The 13,487-nt window shown below is 36.4% G+C and overlaps 1 protein-coding gene across 1 annotated transcript in view; it reads right to left on the bottom strand.

Moving 5' to 3' along the window:
- The window catches only part of MAN2A1 (mannosidase alpha class 2A member 1), a 202,746-nt gene that overhangs the window by 155,027 nt on the left and 34,232 nt on the right, over positions 1 to 13,487 (bottom strand). Inside the window, exon 4 of the mRNA XM_049769175.1 lies at positions 1,186 to 1,357. Within this exon, the coding sequence (XP_049625132.1) occupies positions 1,186 to 1,357 (172 nt within the window). The remainder of the gene's footprint in view (positions 1 to 1,185; positions 1,358 to 13,487) is intronic.

Below are 13,487 nucleotides of genomic sequence, written 5' to 3'. Positions count from 1 at the left end.
TGGTTGGTTCGAATCCCGGTGTCCCATATGGTTCCCCGTGCCTGCCAGGAACTATTTCTGAGCAGACAGCCAGGAGTAACCCCTGAGCAATGCCGGGTGTGGCCCAAAAACCAAAATAAATAAATAAATAAATAAATAAATAAATAAATAAATAAATAAATAAATAAATTTCAGAATATTAAAAATTAAGCAGAAAATCTAAAGTAAGAGGAAAAGAATTATAACTAAATTCCAACTGGAGAAGACCATTTTGAACTTGACAACAAATGTAATATAAAGAAAAGAGATTTTACAATATGAGATTTTTAATGTTAATATCACACAAAAAAATCAAGAAGAAAAAATAAAAAGAAAAATGTAGGTTTGGAATAGCTATATATATACATATATAAAGTATAAATGTATATATATATAAAGTATATATATATATATACATATATATATATATATATATATATATATATATATATATATATATTCTTACAGATCAGTATGAAAACACATGAACAGGGCTGGAGCAATAGCATAGCGGGTAGAGCATTTGCCTTGCATGCGGAAAACCAGAGTTTGATCCCTGGCATTCCATATAGTCCCCTGAGCCTGAAAGGAGTGATTTCTAAGCACACAGCCAAGGGTAACCCCTGAGCACTGTTGAATGTGGCCCATAAAAAGAAAAAAGGAAAGGTGCATGACCAAAAAAGGTACAAAAAGGTTTTCCCTGTAAAACATAACATATGCAACAAAACAATCATAGCTAAGTCTCCAGAGTTAGTCCTGGCAGTGCAGGGAGGATTCACCTGATAATCAGACTGATCTCAGGTCATCTGTACCCCAAGCATATGCTCCAGCACTTGATGAGTCCCTCAAGTTTTAGGTAAAAAGCTACAGTTTTTCATCTTATACAAAGTTTTTAGTTGTCATCGTTGTTTTGTTTTGTTTATACTTTATTTCTATTTTGTTTTCTAATTTTTGTTTCTATACCTGGCACTTAATCTTGGCTCTCTATTCAGGGATCTCTCCTGACTGGGCTCAGGGAACCATATGTGGTGCTGGGGATCAAACCCCAGTCAGTGTGTACAAGCCAAGTACCCTACCCACTAGACTACCTCTCTGGCCCTTTAAAAAGGTTGAACTACATAATTAATGTTTAAAATCATCACGTTTCAAAACAGTTTTAAGACAAACCTTTTCACAGCATCCTTCTTGCTTGCATCTATAACACTCCACCACTTTGAAAGGTAAGAGATCTCAGCCCAAATAAATTTCCTCCGTGAGTCTTCTTGAAGCTTGACCACCATGTTATTAAAAATATACTGAGTCTTCTCATTAAAGTACTCGTTGAAAGTCTTCAACCAACCTGAATCAAAACACAAACACACACAAAAGTCTCATTCCTAAATCTGGTTTTCACTCATCACAGTACATCGGATACCTTACAATACACTTAGATGCTTTGTGTAGATATTCTTACAAATTTAGGCAGCATTTTCAGTAAATGAAATGGAATCTGAATGGACATGTCACTAAAAATGTTAACACTGAAATGATAAATATGCCTTGAAAACTGCACAAATCTAGTAACAAATGAGAAAGATTAGTTCTCAGTTGAGAAAATGTTTTGATTTTACGAATCTGAACAGCTTTTTAACAAGATGGCAGTGCTGTTCTTATAAAGTAGAATCAACTTCAATCCTCTAGTGATACATCTAAAATTCCCACTCATTACATAAGTTAAACAAATTAGAAGAAAAATGTAACAAGTATAAATTATAACTAGAAGTCTGCAGCAGAGCAGTAAGGTAATACGCAGCACTATTATAAAATATTGGGAGAATTTTGCCAAAAATAGAAATTAGCTCCCAAAAGGTTGGTCAGTATTCCACTCTTTAGAAGTATAATCTGACTCTAATCAAATAATAAGCCTTCATGTATCTATATAAGTTTTCTCTAGAGACAAATGTAGCTAATGTTTAGTTTCTCTACTATTCAAAAGGAAATTTTATCAAAGGACATTTAATGTGTTCTGTATTTGCTAACAAAATTAAAATCAAAAGAAAGCTGCTACTGAGAAGACAAACACAATTAAACTATTTTGATATTCTATAAAAAGCACTGCTCTGGCTTCTCTCTCTCTCTCTCTCTCTCTCTCTCTCTCTCTCTCTCTCTCTCTCTCTCTCTCCCCCTCCCTCCCTCCCTCCCTCCCTCCTCCCCCTCCATCTCTCTTGCTCAAGCAATGAGCGAAATATATAGGAACAGAAGAATGGAAAATATTCTTTAGAGAAGTCTCTTGACCTGGGATACTGTTAAGATGTTCTATCAGCAAAAAATAAAAAAAGATCAGACCTAAATACCAAACCCACAGTCAAAGACAACAGAATTTATATCCAATCTACAACAAGCTATATACAAAGGAGATCTGTTACACTAGCAGTCCAGGGAGTAAAGAGAGGGTATGGGATGCATACTTGGGAACAGGGGTGTTGGGAGGACAACACTGGTGGTGGGAATAGCCCTAATTCACTGTCACTATCTACCTTAAATATAACTGTAAAAGATTTGTAATTCACATTGGTCATAATTAAAATTATTTTAAAAAATGCTATCTTTACCAAAGAGTGCTACCTACAAAAGTCAACTCAAAATTATTTATATAAAAGTCCTTATTTCATCTTATTGGATCATGCCTGGTGGTGTTCAAGAGTTATTCCTAACTCTGTTTACAGATTACTCTTATTGGGGTTTGGGAGAACATAGGTGGTGCCAGGGATCAAGCCCATGTCTGTCATGTGCAAGGAAATAGCCTTACCTGCTATCTTCTCTTTGGCCCCAAAGACCTATTCTTAAAAAAAAAAAAATAAATAAAATAAAATCTTGGGGCCGGAGCGGTGGCACAGAGCGGTAAGGCATCTGCTTTGCCCATGCTAGTGTAGGACACACCGCGGTTCGATCACCCACAGTCCCATATGGTCCCCCAAGCTAGGAGCGATTTCTGAGCGCATAGCCAGAAGTAACCCCTGAGCTTCACTGAGTGTAGCCCAAAACAACAACAACAATAACTAAAATCTTAATGAAGTAGAGGAATGCAAAGAATTCAATCCTGCTCACAGATACCAAACTATACTCCCATGCACTTAACCAAGATCCACATCTGAATTCCCCAAAAGAAAGAAAACTCAATTAAATCTACCCCAATAAAAAGAGGGCACACCAACTGCTGATCAGACAAAGCCCTGAGTTCTAGTTGTTCAGACTTGAGTCTAGGGTATAGCATTACCTGGTAAATATTAACCACTATAATTAATACCATCATCACTGAGATTTTTGCTGTCCTTCCCAATTCTACAGCCAATCAAATAAGGTAACAGAAGAACAGACATGTATAATCTAATTTGGAAAACATACAAAAAAATATACATAACCATTTAAATTAATGGCCCCACACTATAATGTAGGCTCTCTTTCTTTTCCTAAATTCTTTACCCAAAATTTCAGGTTGCCTAGAATTCTAGATATATAAGATTCTATGAGTCTTATTATAGGACCTGTGACCCTTCAAATCCCAAGCATGTGTTATCTTATATTGAAGGAACAATGTGACTATAAATTTTAGAACCTTTAAAGAGGTGATGATGGTAAAGAGACATTACTGGACTGGGTACCATGTCCCTCATTTTTTTTAAATAATGAGGGACTGAGGCACAGACAAAAAGATAATTGTGTGAAGACAAGAGATGATCCTCTAGCTAGGATGAAGATAATAGAGCCTTCATATGGACCCAACATAGCTGTGCATGAATTGTGAAATTCTGATTCCAAGGTCTAGGAAGAAATAAATGTGTGCCATCAAGTCACCTAGTCTGTGAAAGCTTTGTTACAGCAGTATTAGCATATTAATACAATCTAAAAAACAAAACTGCTGTTATTATAAAATAGATCATAATGTTAGGAGATTGTTGTTGTTTGGGTCATATTTGGTGGTGCTCAAGGGTTACTTTTGGCTCTGCAATCAAGAATTACTCCTAGCAGTGCTCAGGGGACCAAATGGGATGAAAGACAAACAAATGCCTTACCCGCTGTACTAACTGCAGCCCTGATAAGGAGATTTTTAAAATATTGTTATAATTCATAATATATATCTACCTCTGTACTGCTAATACTAAGCAGGAATCAAACATATGTAAAGTAAATGCCTATCCCATATTATTATTTATGTGCAATAATGGCTAGTTATATCATTTATATTATCAGATTTACTCTTTAAAGTACTAAGTATATCTTTTTAAGAACAGTCAAAATGAATTGCTAATGATTTGTCTAAAATCTAAAGAACTCTGTAAAGGGGTTAATCTCCAAAATAAACCTAATAAAAATCTAGTAATTTATTGTAAAAAATATATTAAGATCTTTGTTATAAAGTTTAGTAAAAAGGGCTTTGGGGGGGGTTTCTTTTTTTTTTTTTTCTTGGTATGAGCTGCCGTGGACACCTGGGGTGGGGCTATTATTGGCTCTATGCTCAGAAATGTCCCCTGACAGTTTACAAAGGAACAATATGTAAAGCTACAGATTCAAACCAGAGTTGCCAAATGCCTCCTGGACAATCTCTACAACCCAAGAAGGATTTTTTTTTTAAGTAAAATTATTTATTTTCACCACTTATCATTTTTTATGAAGTAAGACCATTTCAAGAAATTGCTATCATGGAAGTTTTCTTAAAAAAACCACAGTAACTGATTAATCCACTTTACCTTCAACACCTCATTCACCCTTCAACAATCATGCAGAAATATGTCAAAGACATTTACGTAAGCCAAAATAAAAGCTCGAAAACACTAACTTAAAAGATTTCCATAAAACTCAGTTATAATAGATACTGATATCACTATAATATAGTTCAATTAATGAAGAATGAACTGAAAGATAGCCTCTCACAGCTTTCAATATTGAGTAAAATAATAGTAAATTAGGTTTTATTGCTCTCATACAATAGAGTAATCAACTATTCTCTTTTTCTCTGAACTGGCTTCTTTTCCTAAATTACTACAAAACTACAACTGCGTATTAAAATGAGACCAATCAAGAAGAATTTTATAAAAAGTTAAACAAGATCAAATTTGTGACATAAAAGTATTTTCACACCTCAAGATTTAATAATCTTAGGACACTGAGTTGCAAACTGATTCTCTGAAGTGGTCAATTCATAGCTCTTTTCTTTCCATTGAATACACTTGGAAATTGAAGCAGGGTTAGAAAAGCATTAAGAATACCTCTCAATATATTCTTTTATACTTTAACAACATATTAGCCATAAAACAGTTTAGAGTTATATATATAAGAAGTTATATATATATATATATATATATATATATGAAGTAGAGAAATATTTAAAGGAGACAAAATCAGGAGGTTCAAAAAAGAGGGCATAAGTTCAAATTCAGCATCACTACTTTATCATTCAAATAATGTAAGTTCTAAATACAAGTTGGAAATGCTATTGCTTAATTTTAGTATGCAGAGTTAAGTACTTACTTCACTGACAGAACAATCTGTTTTTGTTTTAAGTTTGTTTGTCTTGGTTTGGGGCCATACAAGGGTTGTGCTTAAGGCTTATTCCTGGCTCTGCACTTAGGAATCACTCTATGATTGGGAAACATATGCAATGCTTGGGACCGAATCCAGGCCTGTCTCATACCCTGTTATATGTCTTCAGCACAATAATTTGCTTTTAAGCTCTATACTCTTGAACACAGCCTAAAGTCTAAAAACTTTGTCCAATCCTTTAAGAACAAGTATTTGTTTGGTTTCACTGCATATTCGTGTCAAGACTCTGGAGGTATTTTTCATTTTTTCTCCACCACATCTGTTACATGATAAATGCAAATCTTTGCCACCTAGACCTGCCCTACCCTGTCTTGGTGGCCTGGCTTTGCCTGGTCAACTTTCAGACTAAGAACTAGAAATCTGTGCTATTCAAACATTCCCAGGTAAGATTCTAGAGTCTACAGGGGCCATTCTCATATGATCTCCCTCCTAAAGGCAGTTGCCATTGACCAGACAAGCAGGGCCCCTCCTTGTTAGGACAGGAAGACTGGCAAGAGGACAGCTTCTCCCTGACACACCTCACATCCCACAGGGAACTGGAAACCAAGCAATCTGACCCACACTCTGCTTACCAGATCATGAAGCTATATCTCAAGGTCAGAGTAATATACCTATTTTATTTAGCATAATAATTTACAATAATAATATATAATAATAATTTATATTATTTATTTAATATACCTTACTCAAGGTCAGAGTAATATACCTCTTTTATTTGCAATGCATGTTTGATTATAACTTTGAAATATCCAGTCAGTGAGTATCAGAGCCTCCCAGTGCATCTGTCCCAGGTCCTGCACATTGTAGAAGAAAACTTGCAATTCACATACCAAACCAATCCATTCTCTTCAATCCGGCACATGGTCAAAGAGTTGAATTATGTACTTGACAGGTGAACAAAAAGGTATGGCCTAACACTGAAGAAAAAAATAATTGTGCTGGGCCAGAGATAGTACAGGATGTAGGGCACTAGCCCTTCACTTGCACACAGACAACATGGGGTAGATCTCTAGCATTTCGTAAATTCTCCAGAACTCATCAGGAGTTCTTCCTAAGTGCAGAGGCAGGAGTAAGCCCTAGCACTGCTGAATGTGGCCCTACAACAAACAAAATGTTATGTGAAATATAAATGCAAAGTTTGCTCTCCCTTCCGAATAAGAAAACTATTAAAATGTTTAATTTGTTTTCTATCCTAGTTTATTGAATCAAACCCAAAAAAAGCATCAAATTAAAGCCTGCTAATTGAAACCATATTATGTTGCAAAACATGAACAAAATGCCAAAGCAATAAAGAAATAGTGAATTTCTACTAGAAGGACAGAGATTCTGGGATGAGTCATCATCTCCATAGCAGGGAATGGTAGGAAATGCAAACAGGAAGAGGAACAAATAGAAAGAAAGAACTCTGAGGTTTGAATGCCCTTGGCCCTGTGTGTGTGTGTGTGTGGGGGGGGGGGGGGGGAAGGCTGCTGAAACTGGCTGTTCGGTCTCTTATGTGGTGGCAGGACAAGAAGAAATTAAAACAGAAACACACATCAGCTCAGTGAGATGTCTAAACCTTTTGTTTCTTACTGGAGACTTAACCGGAAGGAAATCAAGGTATTCTGATCTGTGCTTTCAGAAATAACTGTTCTAAGAATGAAACAGGCAAAACAGTGAAGAAGAGAGAAACCGAAATAAGGCCACTGCCATAACTCTACTAAAACGTGGTTCCAGGTTGCAAGCGGAAATTGACAGGAAAACAGGAGGCCAACAGGGCAAAATGAAGAGAGCATGGAAGCCAACGGCATTTCCAGGAACAAAAGGAGAGAGAAACAACGAAGTTGAAGCTGAGGTTGTTCAAAGATCTGTGAGTCTTTTGAGATTACTAACCTGCTGATTCTTCTCAGAACTTTTGAACTTAACATTTCCAAAATAACCCAGCCGTCCTTCCAGATGATTCAGCGTCATCCAATACTTTACAAAGCACATCAGTTTCACTTTCATCCATGAGCTACAGCGCTTTTTGACTTCACATAAAATGGCATTATTGGAAACTCTATCCTTAAGAATCTATTTGCAGCCTTTTAAAGGAGTTTTTTTTTCTTTTAATCTTTTTTTAATTTTAGCACCAAGGTTTACTGTTCTTAGTAGGATTTCATACATAAACTATTACAGTATCAGACTCTATACCAGTGTCCATTTCCCTCCACCATCGTCCCAGGGCCCCCTCACCCGTCCTCTCCACCACCCCACCCTGGTAAGCTTGCTTCCTACTGAAGGTAATTCTCAGTTTCTGTGGTCTGAGGGACATGCTCCAATTCTGTTACTTCGTATGCCACATCCGAGAGATCAGTTGCTATCTCTGTCCCTCTCTTTTAACTTCACTCGGCATCATACTCTCCAGCTCCATCCACGCAGCAACAAATGTTATGATCTTTTTCTTATTCTACTGTAGATATACAATATTTTTATCCAGTCAGCTATTTTTGAAATATTAGATTATCTCCAGATTTGCTTACTGCTATCAGTACTTTAATGAGCATAGGAGTACAAAATGTCTTTCCTAAATTGAGTTCGCCTTAAGGTAGATGACCAGAAGTGGAATATGTAATGGAATATGGAAGATCTATTCCTATTTTTTTGAAAAGTGTCCACAATGTTCTCCAAAAAGGTTAAACCAGTTCAGATTCCCATCAACAGTGAATGAAGGATTCCCCAAATACACACCAACACTGGTTGTTCCCATTCTTTATGTTGTGTACCTGTCACAATGATATGAGATGATATCTCAATTTTGCCTCTTTGCTTTCCTTAGAGCTGTTTTGTTCTGGCGGTTGTTTGCATGTTTGTTTCATCACCCAGCAGCTGTGTCAGTCCAGGTGTGACCTAGTTAGTACTCAGATTTCTATAGTATTTTCTAAAAGGACTCGAAAGACTGCTACATATTAGTGGAAGACACACTTCCAATACAATTTCTAATTTCTAATGTCATTTATCTCCTTTTTCCAAATGAGGCCACTCTAGACCTAATGAGTTTCCCCCCAAACATAATTTTTTTTTGAAACAATAAATACGTACCTACAATATGAGAAACAAGAAAAAAGGAAAGGCTTTTCCTTTGAAGTCATCTGAAGTGTATGTAATGTGGCTGAGAAGAAGAAAATTAAGTGGAGAAATCAGGAAAAAGTTTTTAAAAAAAACATTGGGTGGGGGGGGGGGGGTCCACACCAGGCAATGCTCAGGGGTTACTCCTTGTCAGAAATCGCCCCTGGCAGGCACAGGGGACCACATGGGATGCCGGGATTCGAACCACCGTCCTTCTGCATGAAAGGCAAATGCCTTACCTCCAAGCTATCTCTCCGGCCCCGAAAAAAACACTTTTTAAAGGTAGAAAATATGATTTCTAAATCACTTTCTAATGTAAAGTATCTAACAATGATGAAACCGACTATATATCCTTCACTTATTAATGAAGTACTTAAGGTCAAAGACATCCATTTCAATAAGGATGTGCTATAATTATCAAAAGAAAAAATAAGTGAGGTATTATAAGGGAGCTAATAAAATCTTTCTTATTAGAAATATTAAAACATGATACTTGGCTTCTTAAAAGTACTGTCATGAAGTACCGTATTTGCTGGCGAATAAGACGACCCTTCAACCCATGAAAAACTTCCTAAAACTCTTAAAAGCAAGTTATTTCTTAAAAGTAAGAGGGGTGCGGATCACTCGTCCCTGAAGCTGGAACAAGTTTCAGCATGCAGTATACCAGCATATAATATGACTCCCGACTTTTAGGAAGTTTTTCATGGGTTGAAGGGTCGTCTTATATGCCGGCAAATACATTACTGCTCAGAAGCAATAGTAAATAGTGGTTTTAGAGCTAATTTTATTTAAGGTGAGGCACAACCCTGGCCCACACCTGGTGTGGGAGTAGGGGGCAATATGTAGTGTTGGTGACTGGGCTTGGTTTTGCCACAGGCAAGGCCTTAACCACTCTAATATATCTCTAGCCCCTTTAAACATTTTAAGAGAGTTTCAAGACTAATTTTGTTAAAGATGCAAGGCCAAGCTGATGAAACTCATGAGTATACTCTCTCTCTCTCTCTCTCTCTCTCTATATATATATATATATATATATATATAATTTTCTAATATATAATGATATATATACTGAGATATATATATGTGTGTATATATATGTGTGTGTATATATATGTGTGTGTATATGTGTGTGTGTGTGTGTGTGTGTGTGTGTGTGTGTGTGTGTGTGTAAATATATACTGATACTGGTCCTGGGGCTGAAAATTCTGTGCCTTCTCAAGACAATGAGGACCAAGATAGGGACTTCATGCACTATTGAAGTCCCATACCCCACTGCCACCACCATGCAAATGGCCCAGCTTCACAACTAACCTTTGCTTAGACACAAAGGCAATGAAACTCCCAGGTAGATTAGTTTTCAAGCAGGAAATTCAGGGGCCTTCTCAGAGTGGGACAGAAGCCTCTCATCCCTCTATGCCCATTGCAAGACGCCCCAGCAGACACAACTACATTCCATACTACAGCCATATAAGCTGTCCAGCTTCAAGACTAATCTTAGAAGAGATGTCAAACCAAGCCAACAAAACTCGAGTACAAGGGTCTTTGGGCAGAAAACTATGGTGCCCCAGTATTGAGAGGGTTAAAATTGTCCCAGTTCTACAGAGCTGGGAACTCCTTGACTGTGCAGCCACATGCATGGCCCTGTGACACCTCTACATTCCATAATAGTGACAGTACAATAAGAACATAGCAAATTAGATGAAAAGTAGCAGAGAAGCTAAGTAAGCTCAATAAGGAAAAAAAATAACAGAAGGCTCAACTAGCAACAAACAGCTCAGTGCATTCTCAATGACTGTAATGATTCCATTGTAAAATATAACAATTTTCACAAATTCTCTTTTACTGAACCACTTTTTAATAATCCCGCTTACTTACCAAAGAGGAGATGGGGGATACTGGTAGGGGAGAGGTCACACTGGTGGTGGGGTTGATGTTGGAACATTGAATGTCTATAAAAACTGTATTATGAACAACTTTGTAAAACCACAGTGTTTAAAAGTTTAAAAATATGTATATTTTAAAAACAAGTTTTTAGGGGTCTGAAAAGGTCTGGAATCTGTGGTTTTTGCATGTTGGAAGCTTGCTTCAATCTCCTGAGCACCACCAAGGGTGGTCCCAAAACAATAACAACAATAAAGAGTCAAACTCATTTCAAAGTTATCAAATAATACTAAAAAGAAACTATTTTCTTAAAAAAGGTGAAAAATTCTAATCACTCACTTGCAACAATTAAAATTCTGCTCAATATTGTAAATTCCCCAAGAAAATTTATTTTCCAAACTGGCTGCTTGGGGGTCAGAGCAATAGCACAGAGGTACGGTGTTTGCCTTGAAAGTGGCTGATATAGGACGGACCTTGGTTCCATCCCTGGCATCCAATATGGTCCTCTGTAGCCAGAAGTATCCCCTAAGCATCACATGCTGTGGCCCAAAAGAAAATAAATAAATAAATAAATAAATAAATAAATAAATAAATAAATAAATAAATAGCTGCTTGAGTTAAGTCTTCTTTCTGTTCTGAAGTCAATCCATATGAAGGATTATTTTCTAACGTCCACTTTACAAATTGCTTAACTAACAATATGCTGCCCAACTTCTCATTTAGTACACCTTATCTTCCTTCACAATGTGATTTCTTTGAAGGAAAATTAACTAAATATTTCAGCAATTTAACTAATGGAAAGCAAAGAATTAAGATTGCAGATAAAGGTACTGTAATTGTATCTTAATCAGCTTATTAAATACAACATGTGTATGTATCCATCAGCTAACATTTAATTTCATGGTCTATGATTCAGAACTTTTGAAAGCATGAAAATACAAAATATCAGTGCGGACTAAAAATTCCATTTCAATTTTGTTTTAACTCCCGTAAACCACAGGCAATGCATGTGGCTGTTTTTTATATTTTATTCTACATTAAAAAGATGCAGAAAGATTTCTTTTAAAATACAAACAAAATTTAAATTGTATTTTTCTTGTGAAAAACTTTTAACAGATTAGTTAAAAATAATATATTAATATTGATGAAATATAGCAATAACAATTTAAGGATAAGGACAAAATATAGAAATATTTTTAATTGGGCCCGGAGAGATAGCACAGCGGTGTTTGCCTTGCAAGCAGCCAAACCAGGACCTAAGGTGGTTGGTTCGAATCCCAGTGTCCCATATGGTCCCCCATGCCTACCAGGAGCTATTTCTGAGCAGACAGCCAGGAGTAACCCCTGAGCACCACTGGGTGTGGCCCAAAAACAAAAACAAAAACAAAAAAGAAATATTTTTAATTATTTTGAATATATCTACCCCCAACAAAAAACTGCTGTTGACACCACTGAGTTACAGTTTGTTTTAAAGTATTCCTGCAAAAAACTGCAACAAAGTCTCTATAAATATTATTTAGAAAGTAAACTGCTTAACTGCACATCCATTTAGGAGAATAATATAAAGATTTTGTATTTTGATTTAGAAGATATATGCACACACACTTATCTCTTTTGTTCTGTTAGAAGGGGAGTTTTTCAAGATCTAAATGGATCACTTATCACAGAATATAGTCTGTGTTAAATAAAATTTATCTAAAGTCTACTTTTAAAAATGAGTGATAAAATTTTAAGAAAAATTACAAAGTCCTTTTTGCTAGTCTTTGGCTTGATAAAAAAAAAATAATTTGTTTTAGCTTTGAAAGATCTGTTCTGACCATTATTTTTTTTTTCTCAAGTGGGGAAAAGTCTGAGGGTAAATGTCATTAGTGACTTTCATTAAGACAAAAAATTCAATGGTTAGCTTGTTGCTAGGGCACCAAGAGTCAGATTCATTTATTGCAGTCACAACTGTCACAATCTCATCTAACAACTTAAAGAACAACAAACAAATCTTAAAGGCAAAGAGCATTTCAAGGCCATTTGTTGTTGGTACTCAAAATGGCTCACAATGAGTTTGCACTGTGCAGTTCCTGTCCTAAGCATTATGAATCTGATGATTCATATAATAAAGTCCAAGCCTTCACTGAGATTACATTCTGTGAAGAGCCCAAGCAAAAGTGCCCTACATACTTATAAGTGTGCTTATATGTAGGTGTGTATGTATTCGTTAGGAAACTGCAAATGGGCATTCAAGAGATCATAGAGAAGGTCTTCTATTCGGAGATTACTCTATGCCAAATGTTAAGTCTTGGCCAGCATTTCTCAACCAGGGGCCATTTGTCCCCTTAGGTCCGAGGGTATTCCAAGGGGATCACAGGGGAAATTCATGTAAATGGGGTTAGGAGATGTTCCTGTTATGAGACAAGGGGGGAAAGTAGTAGACCATGGAGGCCCACAGGAAGGAAAGAAGGTCAAAAAGGGCTTGTGGTGGGCAAAAGTTAAAAAACACTGGGTTGTGTGAAGAGAAGAGAAATGGACAGGAAGCATGCTTCTGTCTCTCTTTGGAGAAAGCCAAATAATGAACAGGTGTATTCTGACTGCTCACTGCCTGTTTAAGTTCGGCAAACTGCTTCACTCACATAGAACTGGCTCTAACCTTGTAAGCAATAAATGGTTAGAGTATACTTGGCACAATGCCTGGTAAACAAGTTTTAAGTGCCCATGCAGAGATCAGCAGAACGGAGAAAGAGAGATAGAAAACAGAGAGGTGAAAATGGATCATGTCAGTAAAGAAGAGAAGATAGTAAAGGTTTTTAAGAAACCAAAAATGAAGAAGGAGGTTCACATCAGAAGGATTTACAAGACATACTACAGTGTGCATGTATGCATCTATACAATGAACTGTAGCACACTCAATTAGTGACAAGAATTAAACCATA

This window comes from Suncus etruscus, chromosome 2 (assembly GCF_024139225.1).
Source record: "Suncus etruscus isolate mSunEtr1 chromosome 2, mSunEtr1.pri.cur, whole genome shotgun sequence".
In the NCBI taxonomy this organism is placed as follows: domain Eukaryota; kingdom Metazoa; phylum Chordata; class Mammalia; order Eulipotyphla; family Soricidae; genus Suncus; species Suncus etruscus.
This window is presented reverse-complemented; position numbering and strand designations above follow the sequence as displayed.